The sequence below is a fragment of the Parus major genome, chromosome Z (assembly GCF_001522545.3).
Source record: "Parus major isolate Abel chromosome Z, Parus_major1.1, whole genome shotgun sequence".
In the NCBI taxonomy this organism is placed as follows: domain Eukaryota; kingdom Metazoa; phylum Chordata; class Aves; order Passeriformes; family Paridae; genus Parus; species Parus major.
The window spans coordinates 39,240,011-39,258,003 of NC_031799.1; the positions used below are offsets into that span (position 1 = coordinate 39,240,011).

General features: G+C 33.4%; 1 protein-coding gene across 2 annotated transcripts in view; it reads right to left on the bottom strand.

Moving 5' to 3' along the window:
- Window positions 1–17,993, bottom strand: part of CNTNAP4 (contactin associated protein family member 4) — a 203,400-nt gene that overhangs the window by 12,477 nt on the left and 172,930 nt on the right. For both annotated transcript variants that reach the window (XM_015615186.3, XM_015615184.3), the window contains exons 16-21: window positions 13,155–13,325; window positions 8,021–8,239; window positions 4,469–4,708; window positions 2,788–3,012; window positions 1,316–1,449; window positions 190–277 (exon numbers count right to left, since the gene is read on the bottom strand). In XM_015615186.3, the coding sequence (XP_015470672.1) occupies window positions 190–277; window positions 1,316–1,449; window positions 2,788–3,012; window positions 4,469–4,708; window positions 8,021–8,239; window positions 13,155–13,325 (1,077 nt within the window). The remainder of the gene's footprint in view (window positions 1–189; window positions 278–1,315; window positions 1,450–2,787; window positions 3,013–4,468; window positions 4,709–8,020; window positions 8,240–13,154; window positions 13,326–17,993) is intronic.

The following is a 17,993-nucleotide window of genomic DNA, read 5'->3' on the forward strand; positions in this document are numbered from 1 at the left end:
TTGTGATTATATCTGTATTTCAAAAAGACTGAAGTTTCTACCTTGATTGTGACTCTGTGTCAAAGTAAATCCACAACAACAAATGTCTTTCAATGGCATTCACGTTATTTTCCATGTCTCATGATGACATTTTGATGCATGTTTTAGAAAACCCTGTAGTTTTAGAAAACGCTGCAGTGTTCCACTTACCTAAAATCTTGCCAAGTGTGAGAGACTTGATTGCATTGAATTCTGTGCCTGAAGACAGAATAAACTTCATTCTTTCTTTCTGGTTAACCTATAGAATGATAGAGTGAGGAACAAAGTAGAACAATGGAAGATGTAGTAGTCAATATTTTCAAAAAAAGCAGGCAAGTTCAAGGCTAAAAATGAGAGGGTCTGAGGGAAGCATTTGTTATTTATAGCATAAAAACTCATCAGGAAATAGAATCTCAGCTTCCTCAGATCACTGATTATAAATCATATTCTTAAGCATCCAACTTAATAAGCCTTTATTTATCTTATTGATTTGGCTGATTCCTTCTTTTTTCACCTCTAAGATGAATAAAAATAGAAAACCTTTAAGAATATGAAAAAGTCTTTTTTCATTTTAAAAAGGCACTCAATATTTAACTTAACAATGATCAAATATTATATTGTAAATATTCTGCTTCTCAGGGTACCTCTACAACAACATCAAGACAAGTACCATTACAAGCCCAGGTTCTATCTCAAAATACTAAATTGTAACATACACTTTGAATTTAAAATTAAAAAAAAAATAATACTTTTTTGCATGTTAGTATCAACCATTAGCAAAATAAATGTCTTTATTTTTTCATTAAATTTCCACAAAATGACCAAAAATATCCCCCTTACTAGCCACATTAATTTCATGATGTAAAAAGAGGCCACAAATAGACTTTAATTTTTTTTTTTTTTATTTGGGTGTATAGTATATTTGTACTGTAGTTAAATGCATAACTTAAATAAAAAATAATGAAAAATAAAAAAATGAAAATGCCAGACCCAAAACAAACAACAGCAGTCATACAAGTTTACCAAATTTTGAAAATTTAACCATCAAACAATTAACTGCATTTTCATATAAAATCATGAGCTGATAATGACCTTTTAAAATAAACAAAATTAACATCAAAGAGATTGGCTAACATCAATTTTGACTGTGCATGAGGAGAGTGTTAACTTTGTTTTGATTACTTGAGATATGAGGGCACATTTTATTTGGGGGTAATTGCCTTGTTGCAAGTATTTACTTCATTTTGCTTGTCTCCTTTTTTATGATAATTTACTTCCCCCCCCCCAAGAGAATTACCTCTACAAAGAGCTTTTCCTCCTCTCTGTTAATCTTCACATGTTGTAGTTGTCCATCAGCCATGCTTTTGAAAGTGATGCTGAAGACATCAGGATCTTGATGGCTATCTAACTTGTACCTAACCTGTAAACTCCCTGCAGAGATAAAGAGAACAAAGCTGTAGTACACTACATACACTATAAGCAGTATAGATTGAAGGGGTACTTCAAGGGCAAAACAAATGCTTGATTTGTTTAAGGATTTAGCCATGAGAAATGGATATAAGTGAGAAACTAAAGGCAACAGAATGAGTAATAGCAATGTCGGAAGAAGGATATAGTGGCAAAAATAGTCATAAGTTGTCTCAATTTTGATTATTGAGTTAAAATTTGGGCAGAAATTTTATAATTTCTTTCAAAATTAAACGGAGAAAGACTCAGTCTAGTAGCTCTCATAATTGTGACTTTTCTAACATAACCCATAATTCCTGAATTATGGGTTATGAATGTTTTCCCTGTCCAGTCTTGTAAACCTCTGACCATTTGAAAATTAAACAGAATGCAGTGTACTAACTCCCAGGTGACTTTCCATTCCCTATAGTTAACTCACAGAATACCATCTGTACACAATCACACAAAGGCTCAGAGGAGAACACAGAGGCAATGTAGTTTCCTGGTCAAAAATTCCTTCTCAGCTGCAGATGGACAACTTTCAACTCACACTAGAGAAATCAAGGCCCATGTCAGACCCAGGCAGTCATGAACAATACGTTTCATGTCACATGGGGAGGATAATGCAGGGATTATTCTATATCCAAACATGTGTCTAGGAAAGCACAGAACCTTCCTTGAGCACAGAACCATTGTGACTGCGAAGAGTCTTTGTTTATAAACCTGAAGATTTAAAGTCAGTCTGTGCTTTTTTTTGACTTAAATAAATAAAATAAACCTAGACTAAGAGGAAAGAATGGAAGAGAAAGATCCAACTAACAATTAATTTTTAGCTTAAACAGAAGCATCAATAAATGTTACATGTACTTTTACAGATATATATATATATATTCATTGGTATATAAGTAGCTTATGAAATCAATTTAATGAAATGACCTCTGATTAATTTGGGAAATGGATAATACACTTTCAAAAGGATTTTATTTCATTATTTATTTTGAGGATGGCAATTAATAGGCCTCATGAGTACAACGCAGCTCAGGTAAGTTTTAATTTTCATTTCCAAACTTTAAAACCCAAACAATTCTAAAGGATTTTCGGAAATAAACATTTTTGACAACACAATAAAAAAACAGTTGAAAGTACAGTAAGAAGAATGTTTTTTCTGTGGAAAGAGTTGCTTGATGCAGCTGGAAAACATACTTTCTAAAGAAACAACAGGACAATACACAGTTTGTGATTAAGGTCTGAAAATCAGAGAGAATCTGAGCTGACACTTATGATGTTCATTAGTGTTTCCAGACATCCAATCTGAAAACTCACCATTCCTGGTAAGAATGACTGAGAGGTATTCCTTGTAGAAGGAGCTGACATAGAGCAGTAAGCTTGGTGTCCGAGTTGTTCGAAAGGCAAACGTAATTTCTTCCCGGGTCAATGTCATGTCCGCATAGAAAGAAGAAGCATGAGAACTGGAATTTTTAGCTAATGTGTAGTATTCCTGAAAGTTATATGTCACAGAAGTGCCAGTCCAAAAGTAGGCAGAGATCTCTGAAACAAAATATAATTAAATATATAAATATAATGCAAAATAACACTAGAGATCTTTTATTTTGGTTGGTTGGTTATTTTTTTTAACACTGCCACACCACAGAAGAAAATAAAATGCATACTAAACTATTGTGATAAAGCTAAAAATGTAAATGAAACTAACATTTAGAATTACATAGAAGTATAAGGCACAACTTGGTTTAGGGCAAAAGCAGAAGAAGTGCATTTTTTTCTGGGATATTTTCTATTGATCCTCCCAGTCCTCAAACACAATATATTGTGTTCTACGCATACTGCTCCTACAAAGACGTGGGTGCAGTAATTTAAATCCTAACATATAGATTAGATTTAGCCTGAAACACATATGTGGTACAAGAGACTGGTCAGGGGGAAAAAGAAAAGGAAAATATAAAGTAGTTTATTGTTTTCTTATGCACGAATCACTTATAGAAGGTTTCTGTAATTCTGTGATTTCTCATAGCTGTTTTCTGCTAAAAGCAATTGTCTTAGTGTTTTGGATCACAGCTTTTTGGAAAAATATCTTGAATTTTCTGTAATCTGGCCCAGTATTTGACAAAAAAAGCTGACAGTAAGATATTATTTAGGTCATCAAACACTGTTAGCAACAAAAACTACTCTGTCGCTGTGGTTGCTGAATATTACAGTGCTACCATTATTCTCTATGGATGCAGAGGAGGAAAACATTGTTCCTCATACAGTGGCATTAGATCAGCAGTGCTAGATATGGAAAGTCTTCTAATGGGTCCCTCACTTTTGTGGTGGCAGTGATGACAGGACAGATTTTGTGCTAACTTAGAGGAACATTAAGTTCTGAAATATGAGCTGTTTAGTACTTTGCAGAATGCATTTAATACATGGAAGAAGCAAATTTTTTTGCAAATCTGAATGATATGTAAACACCAAAACTTCTAGATAAACTTCCATTTTTGAAATTCAGATGTGAAGATTTGTGATGATCGTCTATCAGTATGATAACTTCACCAAAGACTTGGAAAATGGGCTCAGTCCTCTTTGCAGAGACCTTTCTTCTTACCACAAAAAGTAGATTAAATTTCTTCTGTTTCTTGGTTTGTTTTCCAAACTCAGACTGAGTTTTGAGATTACTATTTGAAAGACAGAATTCCAAATGCTTTACCATACAAATATACTTCCTAGATTTACTATAGTACCAAAGAATCAAAAAGTTGCATGAAGATGCTGATCCTCTCAGGTAATATGATTCTTGCTTAAATGGCATATATTGAAGTTATTTCTGAAAGAACAGTGTTTAGCAAAACTAACAGATACTGAGTAAATTCAGCTGAATATTTACCAACATTATGTAAACCAAACATTTTGCAAGCATTTAAACATATCCCTAAGGGGATGTGAAGATCTTGATCTGGATTGTATGGTCCTGTTTTCAGTAACTGATAAAGCTAAAAGATATGCTTGCCTTTCTTGCAGAATGGACCAGCATAGGCTGAGAAACTGCAGTCACAGGAAAATCCACTGTATTTCTCTCTACATTTTCCACCATTGTGACACAGGTTACCATAGCTGCTACAATGTCCAGGACAGCCTGGTTCAACTCCTGGTGTTATCTTTGCTCTCTCTTCCAGATCAAGGGCCATTCCATTCAACCGTAATGAACGAATGCATCCCAAAAATCCCTTCTGCCTGGATGCTGTTCCACCTGAAAATAAATTTATAGGAGCTTTTATACTTTAAAATAACTGATACGTAAAAACATCTTAATAGTTAAGCCTACTTAATAGCCTATTAACAGTATGACTTTCCAAGACACAACCTTATCCATGTGAAAATATTTATAAGTAGTTTTAAATGTACATCCGATTTCTGTTTTGTCAAGTAATTACAGAGAGCCCTTGAAAACTCTATTAATTCACAGAAAAGGAGGGGAGGGGAGGGGAGGGGACTAAGACTTTAGGCTTAGAGGAGAGTGACTGAAAGCTGCCTTCTGGAAAGTGATCTGGGGTTGCTGGCCAGCAGCTGTGGGCCAGATGTGCCCAGGTGGTCAGGAAAGCCAATGGTATCCTGGCCTGTATCAGCAACAGTGTGGCAGCAGGAGTAGGGCAGCGACTGTCCCCCTGCTCTCAGCACAGGTGAGGCCACACCTCGAGCTCTGGGCCCCTCACTACAAGAAAGACACTGAGGAGATGGAGTGTGCCAGGAGACAGGGAATGGACTGGCTAAAAGGGTTGAGAGAGTAATTCATATGAGAAGCAGCTGAGGGAACTGGGGTTGTTCAGCTTTGAGAAAAGGAGGCTCTCTACAACTGCCTAAAATGAGTGTGCAGCCAGGTGCACATCTCCTCCCATGCAAACAGTGACAGGACAAGAGGTCATAATCTCAAACTGGGCCAGGGCATGTTCATGTTGGACATCAGGGGGAATTTCTGCACTGAAAGGGTGATTAAGCATTGGAATAGGCTGCTCAGGGATGTTGTGAAGTCCTGACTCCTGGAAATGCTCAATAAACTGAATGTGGCATTTAGTGCTGTGGTTTAGTTGACAAGGTCATGTTCATTCAAAGACTAGGCTTAGTGAACTTGGAGGTTTTTTCCAACCTTAAAGATTCTATGATACCCCTCAGTCTGTTCTGATATACTTTGTCTCAGAAGGAAGCTGCAACTATTCTTCAATAACAGGAAGGTTAACACCCTTCTAATGCAGAGGAATACCAGCCAGGTTATACCTGACTACTAAGCATAGATGATAACTATACAGAGCAATCCTAAGACTAACAAGAGTAATTGATTCAATTTTTTTTTAACTGTTCCTTATTTTTTAGTGTATTTCATGATACCTAACATTTTATTCATCTGTGTTGCTTAGCAAGGTGTGCAACCTACATACCATCTCTCTCTCTTGTCCTTTGTTGCACAACTTTGACATTTCTTGTCCTTTGCTCTCTTTTAAAAAGTAAAAGCAGAAAATATTCCACAATGTGTGAGTCTGTAAACTATAATTCTCATACATTTCCAGTTCTCGTTTGGATAAATACTTCCATGTGATCATTCATTTTAAGTTTCCTCAAAGTTTTTATAATTCTTCATGTAACATGGAATATCTTGACACAGTTATTGTTATTTTCAGTTAAAAGGGAACAAAACTACCTGGTGGTGGCAATTTTATGTCATGTCTGTTAAAGTGGCAAGAAATTGGAACTACATTAAGGTCCCTTTCAATCCTAATCACTCTACAAGTTTATGATTCTATGGTTTTGAGGGCTGCTTTAGGCTTTAGTTCTGATTTTGAAAAATGAGAGTGTATACAACTTTACTTCTTCACAAGAAATAAAGAGTGTTTTAGCCTGAAGAGATCACAGTCTTCATATGTTACTGACTGAGTGACTGGTGACTAAGGAAGGTACTAGATTACTAAGATGACTTGTAAGTAAAGAGTGCCTCTGCAAATGTCATTCTAAAGACAATCTATATTTCATTTTTCTCTAAATCCTTAAATTAATCCCAGACCTCCGCGAATTTTCAGAGTGAAAAAAGAAGACATAGCACCAGATGCAAAACAAAGCCACTATTCCGGTACAATTATTCACCTGAACATTATCTGAAGAAAACAAGCTAGACAACTTGCCTGTAGATAACTCAAAGTTTTCATAACATCAGGTCCATGGACAAGAGTATATAATTCTACTCAAATTTTTCAGATTATTTGACAAAAAGTATCACTCTATTCAATGGCCAAAAAGTTGCCAGAAAGTGCAACTGTTAATACAGGATATTATTATTATTATTACTAGATTTTTAGGAGGAGGATTAGAAAAAGTAAAGACCAATTAATTGTCTAAATAATTAGAAAAATCTTTACACTTGATAGTGCCAAAACACAAATAGCATTAGACCATTTCGTTAATCTAATTTTAGGTATTCATGTAATAGCAGTTACATGGCAAGTCAAGTCAGAGAACAGCAACACAATTTACAATTTAAAATACAGAAATATGATCTTTTCATTAATAGATCTAGTGTCTTACTGTGAATATAAACTAATCTCAAAACTTCTCCTAACTCCACTGTAACTGTAACAATGTACTCATTTGGTATATTTTTTTGTTATGGATATATTTGGATATTTTGGATACATGAATATATATTGGATATATTTTTTTTCTCTATGCTTTTAATCAAAATATAAAATTTTTGAATGTTTGGTCTAGTCTCCATCTTCTTCCCTTGATACTTTTTGAGGCACAGGTACAAATTTTTTGTCAGAGCATACAAGAATTCCCACCTTATCTCATTTCTTTCACAAGCGTTCACATTTTTTGCAGCTACAGTTTAAGAACACTATTTCTCTTAAATTAATTCCTCCTCAATACACAGCAAATAAAACTTATATTAATTTAGTATGAGTTTCTCAGAGCAGACATAAAAAAAGTCTTTATAAAAGTAGGGCAAGCTTTAAATGCTCTTATACTGTACAACATACATTTACACCAGAAACTTTTGAATTCATCATAAGGCAATATTACATTAAGAACACTACTGTGGCTATAACACATAGCTCTATATAGCTTTCTATAATAGCTAAATAAATGCTAATTAATTCTTTTTTACTCCATTTCTACTTTTCCAACATTATGTTTTAATGTTGTGTTTTAACCTGAGAAGCTGTGGATAAAGAGACACACCAAAATTTCCTTGAAAGTACAAAAATGGCACAACTTCCTTCAGTAGATTACTTATCCTCTCAAAAAAAGGTGTAAATCTAGATCCTTGGATTGTCCTTCAAAAGAAGTAAACTTCATTTGAAATCCTGTCCTGGAGTAAATATTGGCCAAGGCACTTTGAGATCTAGAATCTCAAAATAGTGAGTATCTCCACAAATTTCTCACAAAGTCTCTCATGTCATCATACAAAGCATTTTCAAAATATCTGGTTGCCAACACTTTTTCTTCCCCTCCTCACTCCAGCATTTCCGTATTTTTATTTTGATAATTAGGAGATATTCAATGGAGCACCTACCTACAAAAAGCTGGCTGTTGAGCTGCAAGCGAATATGTCCATCAGGTGGAGCACTGTGAGATCTTTGAGGAAGCTGATCTATTTGTAAGGAAGCCTCTTTGACATTTCGTTCAGCCTTCACATAATGCCACTGGTTGTCATTTAAGGAATGGCGTGATTGCACTATGACTTCGCTAGGTCCATTTCCCACGTCAAAGGAAAAAACCACTTCAGATGGAGCTAAAAGAGGATAGTAGCAATAGACACTTAAATTATTTAATAATTAATTGAGTCACAAAGTAATTAATAGCAGAACAAGCTACTTTAAGATTTAGCCTACTATTTTATGGGATAAGACTGATTGTTTTAGAGGAAGAGTTTACTTCAGGGGCCTGCAGCTCATTCTTCACACTCACTGGCAGCAAGAGCAATGATTTATGCACGGCATGGAAACCAATCAGTTTGTGAACCCCTGGAGAGCATAGCAGTCAAGAAACAAGTGAAATGTGCTAGCTTTGTGATTTTTCAGTTTGGATGAAATGCATCTCCTGATTACATGCTAATTGATTGCTGCTGTTAACTATATTTAAATTATCACAACTATAATCCAACCAGCATCTTCTACTGTCTATTCACTTTTATTATTCATTCATGCTGTCTCTACAAACATCAGGGGAAGATTTTGATGTAGTTTATAAAATTATGATTTAAACTGAGTTTTTCTCTAAGCAACTTTCACGTTACATAGTTTCATGGTTTGCCTAGAAAATTATAACTGAATCTTTGCAGGTTAAAATAAAAAGATGAGGAATATGTCAGAAAACCAAAGATATGATAATTGTGAATATTCTCTCTGAAAAATCTTTCTTTCATATATTCAAAGACAATCATGTATGAAAAAAAGTATTCCCTAGACAATGGATAGTCATCATTTTGAATTACTAAGGATTTCATTAAAGGATTATAGAGAAGATTCCATGGATCCAAAAAAAAAAGCTTCCTACTTACAATATTGAATCCTCACAGAAAAGCAAAAAAATTAGGAGTCAAGGGAATTAGATGAGCTTCAAACAACATTTTAAACAGGAATTTACTGAACTAGAAGAAAATACTCCATGCAGTATTTTTACTTTCTTTTCACCTTTTAAAATATATTAGACTTTTAAAAACATTTAAATCCTCTTTGGCCAAACTTTAGACTATGAAACGTCACACATTTGCAATCCCTTAAGCCCTAAATCTTGTTGCTATAAAGTGTTTTTCTATAATAGTTGAACCAAAGACAAAAAATTTAAATGGGAAATACATAAACCATTTCACTTACTAAATAAAATAAAGTGTATTGTGCAGTCAATTTATAAACGGAATGCCTTTTGTAATAAATGACCTCCTTTTAAAAATCAACAGTTTTATATAATAATAGGATATAATTGATATAATTGATGTCTAAACATAGATCCTCAGAAAAATAAATTAATTTTAGGATAAATTTATTTTACTTAGAAAAAGTTGAAAACTCACTTTCCCTTTAGTGAGGGATAAAAGAAAAATAAAACAATCGCACAGTAGGTGAATAAAAGCAACAGAAAATCCATGTGACTGGCTGAAAAGAATTTCTACTGAATGTTACCTTCTGCAAAGAGGTCTTTGTAATCTTCTGGATACTGTTGGAGTTAAGCCTGAAAACACAAGTTCTGCTTTGAACTCACTGAATGGGCCTATTAAATAGTATATCAGAGTGACAGGTCTGATAAATAATGTTACTGTTCAGATTTTAAAGGCAAGAAAACACATAATAAATATTTTGAAATAACTGAAATAATAAATTATGTTAGTACCACTAAAAAGTAATATAATCTTTAAAAAAGGGAAGCAATCCCTGAAATTGCATGTATGAAGGCTAAAATAACAAGAATGGGTATATGGTTATCCATTGTAGTGTCTGAAGATTAACCAGAATATGTCAGAAAAAAGTGAAATGTATGATTACTTAACAGTTCACAATATTTTAAGTATTTTTGCTAATAGCAGCAACACTGAAAATCTGAAAGAAAATTTGGATTTATAAGAACCACCAGGAAAATATACCATGGGATGTGGAAGATTATACTGGATTCTAAAATTTGTTATCTTGCAACAATGGATATAGGTACAGAGCATTTTGTTAATTTTTTTAGGCAGCACAGGGAATTCATCCAGGAGTTCTCTTCTAACACAAACATATTTTTTGGGTCCTACTTACACTGGTGTTACTTAAAAACTTTCTAAGCATTGCAGGAACTCTTGTAACCCTAGTTAGCATTCAGACATAAGCAGAGCACAGCTACAGACCGGTAAAGTGGAGTGGAAGATGCAGTTGATGGTAATCATGGGGAGTGGTCAGTGGTTAGCTGTGCCTAGAACGACTAACGGAAAGCACAGCTACGGAGAACCATCTGGAGTATTGAGTGTGAGCATCATGTGCAGAAGCAAAAAGTGATTACCAACTAATATGCTACAGAATTCAAAATTCTAGCATTTTCCATATAGGAAATTTTCATTTAAAGTTTAATTGCACTCATCCTGGTGAGTAAGTTGCAAATCTGGGCAAAGGCCATCAGTAGTTAAGTATTGGACTGTTTTGAACTACTTCCAAAGAAACTGCAGAAGCCCTAACAAATCAATACACCATAGTGTTTCCAACCCTAATTTAAATTTCTGTTTAACTCTTTGGAAATAAACCTTCAGTGAGCATTCAATAAAAAATAACCAGGCCTTTGGCTAGAACATTTAACCTTTAGTCCTATAAATATTCAGCAGAGCATACTCTTCAGAGTTGAATTGGCTTTGTTGCTTTCAACCACTACTTCTTCAGGAAATCAGGAAATCAGGAAGAAGTTCAACATGCATTTATAACTAATTGCAAAACAAAAATGAGAAATCAAGTATCTTCTTTGAGACAAGTATCTTCTTTTACTTAACCTGTTATAAAATACAGTTAGGATGCACACAGCATCTTGCAAATGTTCTAGAATGTATACACAAAGGCACTACAGTATTTATAACTTCATAAAACCAATAGAACAGCTCTAAGTTTCACATTTTCTATGAAGTTTCTGGATCTGACATTTTTTGTTTGAAGCTAGACTTCAAAGTGTAAATATCACTACCCCATAATAAAAGAATTAAAGTTTGAAAACAATCAATAAAATATTACAAAAAAATTAGTCTTTCCAAGTACTGAATGTCAAATGTTAATGATATAATAAGTTCTAAATATTTTCTCACAACATCATCAAAAACAGTGCCATCTGACATTTACATTATTATTATTTATTATTATACAAATAAAAGACATTAATTTATTTGAAATTATTAGTAGAATACCAAGTGTAGGCTGCTATTTTGCATTCACATTGATTATAAAGGATTTGGAGTTTTATATGATGATGAATTCGAAATCATCTTATACCATATGAAATGCTCAAGTTAATTTTTTTTTTAAAAGGTATTCTTGATGGAAAAAAATATATTGCTCATTTCTGATTGAGATTTACTTCAGTAAAAACAGGCAGCTTTGGATCCACTAAAACAATCCTTCATATAATTTACATGTAACATACAAAAAATAATAAGTCTTCCCACTCAACAAATTAGGGTGTCTATGGAAATGAAGAAATATCTCTATATGCTACACAATAATGAGATAAATTTACTTTTTTAGCTGCTGAAATTACAGACCTTTTTCAGCCTTTTGCTTTCTCTCACACCTCCCTGCTCATATAAAGTCATTTAAAACCCATAAGTATGCTGTGGTTTGTATGTTCATGAATGAATGGGACAAGCATCATAAGTCTATCTTCATGTTATTATTCTGAAAAAACTTATAGACTTCTGACAAATGTCTGAATAAATTCAGTTCTCAGAAGCATTCCTCTAATGCTTCCATGATTTACTGTTTATTTTGAAAATGGAAAATCATTAATCAGACAAGACTATCATCATTGCTTCAGAGAGTGTCCACTGAAGTGCTGATCCAGAACATTTTCTGTATTGCATGACACTGAGTTTACAATGCTGCTGTCCTTTAAACTGTTCACAGAGCTTTAACAGAAGGCAGATCATACTGCCTAAAAACATGGTGAAAACCATGTTGAAAACACAATAGTTTTCAAATACAGCACTATAGATTGAGACAATGAAAACCAAATTCTTTAAACACTACACAATATTCTATAATTAAACCACCTCCAGAAGGTGTTTACCTGTTTCATTAACATTAGATGTTAACATGGACAAAAAAATGAGAAAGCAGAATATTTTACTTTTTAATAAAAATATTTAATGTATCTATAGTAATATATTGCAATACTACATATATATTTATTTGTAATCTTCTCCAGAAAATACTGGAGTCTGTTAACAAAATTGATGTGGAAAAAAAATGAGGAACTGTCTAATCCCAAGGTAAAAAGTGCTCTTTCTAAAGAACTCTCAGTCACCAGGCAAGCATAAGACTTTTCAATTAATGTGACATTTTAAATTAATTAAAAAGCCTAATGAAAAAATACTTCATCCTTTCAAATGCTCTTTCTTTTAATTATGAGCAGTGTAAGAATAATACACTGAGTCAACTAAGATAGAGGTTTCATTTTACATTGGTCACCTCATGTCGGATTTAGTGGGATATTTAATTCTCTCTTATGCAGCAAAAAATTATTTCTGCTTGTAAGTCTGAGAATTTGTGTCTGCACAAATAAAATAAAACAAAATTTTAAAAAAAGTGTGTGACTTAAGATACTGTACCACAAAAGGTCTGAGTCACACGAGATGACTGAGTGAATCTCCCAACAGCCATATATAATGCCTGGCCTTAAAATCTGGAGGAAGAGAATTTGGAGGCAGAGATGCACTGAACACAAGAAGCAGAAACAATCTTACAGTCAGGGGCTGATTGATGTGCTCTTAGATGAGGAAACCTCTGGGGTAGAAAATTTCCTCAAATGTATACTTGCTTAGTCTCAGTGCTGTGATTTTTTCAATAATGATAAAGATCTGGCAATAGTAGTAGAAGTAATAAAGGTAGAGAACAGTTTTTAAATACTCCCCCTTTAAATTAATAAAATCCAATTTTTATAATAATAACAACAAAAATACCATCAGTCATGTTACTTACACTGCAACTCTATCCTTATGAAATCTTGAATTCCCAGGTTCTCTAAAAACACTCCTGAGGAAGCAGTAGTTTTAAAGAAAAATGAGACATCTGCACTAAGTTCTCCATGGAAGGTGGGGAAATGCAGGTAGGACGTCTCTGTGTTGAAGGAAGCTGAATTCCAAAATGTTCCTGGTTAACAGAATGAGAGGATGACAGATACAGTATTATGTAACATTTCTAGTGTAAGCTTCATAACCAATAAAAAAAGGAAATTCCCAGGTCTAAGAATGGGCTGCAGTGTTCAGAGAGTCTCACATCCACAGAAGCTTCCCTGTTAGTTCATAACGCAAAAAGGTAGGCGTTATTCGGAATGTAGAATAATGTTTCATCAAGAATAAAGGAGCTCAGCTCAGGCAACAAAAACCCAATTATTAGGAAACAAAATGGATTTCATCTCAGCTGGGAAGTCTGGTTATGGCCTGATGTATCCTTTCATGATGTAAACAAACATTGCAGCCATGAATGAAGTACTACACCTACATTATAGAAGTATTGGCTGAGGGAGCTGTTTGGCCTGGAGAAAAGGAGGCTTGTGGGGGCCTTACTGTTCTCAGAAACTGCCTGAAAGGAGCATATAGTGAGGCAGTGTCCAGTCTCTTCTCCTAGGTTACAAGTGACAGGACTAGAGGAAATGGCCTCAAGTTTAGATTAAATATGATAGATATCTTTTTTTTTCACTGAAAGGGCTGCTGAAAGCGTTTTAACAGACTTCCCAGACTGGAGTCACGGTGCATGAAAATGTTAAAAAAATCTGTGGATATGCCACTTGAAGTCATGGTTCAATGGTGAACATGGGGGTGGTGCAAGGCTGACAGTTAAGACTTTTAATTAAAGGTCGTTTCCAATATTTACAACTCTAGGTTTAGTTCGTACAAACTATAACTTTGAGAGTTGTTATATTTTTACATATCAAGGAAAAGAAACTTGTTATCATTGTAGTCCAGTGAAATTTACCACATATCTCAAAGACTGCAGGACAACTATCCTTGCAATTACTGTAGAAGAAAGCAAAGAAATAAATTGAAAAATTTAACAAACAAGCACAGATTTTTTTTTGTTTTTTTATTATTTTTAAGCTAGCATTAAATCGTAATTTGCAAAATTTTGTTATTGATTATAAAAAGGCAGGTGTAAAATCTCTAATATCACCCTCTTCTAAGACGTAATCTTCATTTATGGAGTTCAACTAGAAGTACCTTGTTAATACTGCTGAATCCTCACAGATATATCAGTATTTCTTTATTAAGCTATAATGCCTTCTAAACCAAATGAAGCATTCAATACTTTCTTATCTAATTGACCACACCCATTACATATTTTCCTGATAATGTTGTGATCTTGGTTGAACAGTTATTCAAAACTGTAAGTTTTGTTCCAGCCATGTTCTGCTTTTAGGATGGGAAGGGGGAAGGAAAAAGAAAAAAAAAACTGAAAATTTCTCTTCCCTGCAAAATCAAACCCTATAATACAGTGTATTTGGATGCCTAGTCCACAGCCAGTGAAGTAAAATTAAAACCCATTCCCTCATTCCAGCTGAGTTTTTACCATTTTATGAAGGTTTTGGATCCCAAACCTAGAAAACCCTAGAAAAGCAGCATGGCAGGATTTTCACACATATTCTGTCAATTGCTCATTGTCACTTTTGACACTCAGGAATAGGGCCAGCTATCACAAGTTAAAGCAGCCATGGGGACAACATTTACATGGTAAGGCAGCTGTGAACAGCCTGGGAGGGGAACCTATAGCTTTGCACCTGGCTCTCCTGTGCTGCCTTATGGCCTTCTTGAAGTTACCGACCTGTGAAAAGAGCCACCAGACAAAACCAGCAGCCCTACATATTGGCATCAGTTTTAAGCCCATGTTCCTCAGCTCTTTCAGGTCATCACTCCCACAGAGCAAACTTCACAACAGTTGTGACTCAAGTGTATCACAGCTATTTTAAAATAATGGGATGGCTGTTACCAGTAATTCACACACAATAGGAAGTTTAATACTGTAATTTATACAAAATTTGTACAACATTGCCAGTAATTAGAAGACAGGCAACAGCGGCAGTAACAGTCCAGTAATGATACAATTAGCTTCAATGAAGCATTTGAATGATATTTCTAAATCAAAATGGAGTCCTTGGGGGAGGGCAGGGATAGGATATTTAATATTTTCTCTCTTAATTTACTGCCTTTTCTTGTCTATTCTTTTTCTCAGGTCTAAGAACTGTATGATTTATGAATGTAAAGATATGCTATCAATAAAGCAGGTTAAAATATAGGCTTAGGAAAAATATATTACAAAGTATCTAATATTGTTGTAAATCAGATAGGGAAAATAATTTCTTCACTTTACAACATCTGGCTCACAGTCTCTCATTTAGTTTTTTGGATCTGCCAAACACCATTTGGTTAGGAAATCAGTATTATTTAGCACTTTATCTAAGCAGTAAAACGAGTAAAAAGAATGAAGATCCTATTCTTATAAATTATACATAAAGTTATTTTTATTGAAAAAATTACATACATTTTTGGGACATATCAACTACTCTTACCAATTCAAAACTGTAAAATAAAAAAGGGACAATAATAACAAGACAGATAAATTAGCCTCTTCAAAACAATTGTGCTGTTTCAATTTGTACTCTTCAAGTTCCTACTCAAAACTGAAATCTGTTCATCATTTGTATCAATTCCTTGTGATATATCTAATGGTTGCATCTTCATTCTGTCAGCAGGGACACAGAGTTGAGACCGAAAAAATAAAGCTCTTATGTTGCCAAACAATTTATTTTGTACTTTTTTTTTTTTTTTTAACTGTAAGATCCACAGATAAAAGACCAGAAGGGAAAACTGTGATCATATAGCTCAACATCTGATATAACACAGACTATATAAATTCCCTGAATCAATTCTTCTATGAAAAAGAAAATTTAGTCTAGGAAAAACATTCATTTGATTGCATTAAAAATTACAATTTATGGAAAATTTACAAATGTTTTTACTGTCAGTTTGTGCATGTGTATATATTCATACACAGTCTAACTCTAAATCCCAAACAAAAATATTAGTTTTCTGATTTTATTTCCTGCTTTCAAGAACATTATTTGAAATTTCTTCCTCTATGAAAGTCCTTTTAAGTTTAACACATCACCCCAGATTATGCCCAAATTCAGCAAAGAGATTTAAATGCTTTCACTAAGAAATGAACCTCAACTTCCTTAACGCTAGCCTTTAACCTTACATTCTCTTCACACATTGTAAAACTGTAATCACAGACTTGTATTAAACCTCTTGATTATGCAGGAAGCTACAAAGAGGACCAAAACAACATTGATTAGACAGAGGTTAGGGCAAATATGAATTAATAATAATTTATATAAAGCTAAATAAGGGGGAAGAGTTTAACACACAGTTTATAAATACTTCTGTTATTGAAAGTAAAAGACATGCCCTGATTTCTCAGGGTAGTGAAGAGAGATGGAAAAGATTTTTTTTGCTAAATTAGAAATTTCTGTGCTGCTTTAATTGAAGGTATCACTCATGATTGGTTAATACAGTTAGTCTCTGTTACATCCAAAGCTTACACTATTTGGTTTTTCTTTCTTCATTTAAATGTCAAACAGAGAACTCACATTGAATGGATTATCTGCTTCAATTTACATGCTTGCACTATCATTTTGCAGCTGAATTTACTTTTTATTCAGCCAAGTAAATGACACTCCATCAAATCCCTTATCTGAGTCTGTCAGTCTCTTCACCAGTGTTATACTTAGCTTTATTTGATTTTTAAATTCATATTTGAAACAAATATATTATCTGAACATTATTATATTATTATATATTGTCTGAATCTGAATATATTATTTGAATGATACATTATCTTTACAATATATTATGGTATCTTTATATTATTTAATATATATATAATAAATTTCCTTTTGGGCCCAAGAATCAGCCTTATGCTGACAGATTAATTATGACAGATTATTAATTTATTAAAATCAATTATTAAAAATTAATATTTTAAGTTATTTACAAATAATCTATAATATAAATTATTTATATACATATAAATAGAAATATAAGTTAATTTAATGCACATAATTTTTTCAAATTAGCTATATATCAGTATTTTGGATTTATTTACATATCCTTAATTACTGGAAATTCATAGTGATAAATCAGAATATGTCTACCCAGCTCTTGTAATGGAAAGAACAAGAATAAAAAACACCCAACATAGAAGGGTGGGGTTTTTTTAATCTACTCATACTAACTAATTCTATTGGAATTTATTCAACATCTAGCTTTTACTTTAAGAATGACAAAAATAATGGAGATAACTCTTATCATGAAAACCATAGAACTTCTATTTATTTATGTACCAAAGACTTTATTCATTCTCATATGCTTCAAAGTCTTTCCTGCTACCCTGTTCAGTTCATATATGTTAATGTTAATCTTAACTTTCATTATATTCAGATATATTTTTCAATCTGATACCAGCAGTTCTACCATGCAATTTACTAAACGTATTGTAGAGAAGAAAAGGGATTATAGAAATGAATCAGCAACAAATCAGCACTTCATTTTGAAGGTGATAGAAAAGTGTGAGTGCTATTCGTATGTGTGGCGCTGAATGTCACCAAATACTATTGACTAATTTTTTTTTAAAATGGCCATATTCTTCTTGAATATCTTTAGTACTTTCATTGTACCTTGGCATCTTATAAATATAGCAAGGTAACTTTATCACAAATGCTGAAAAAGGTCAATAACATCTGAATTCCATTTTTAAAACTTTATA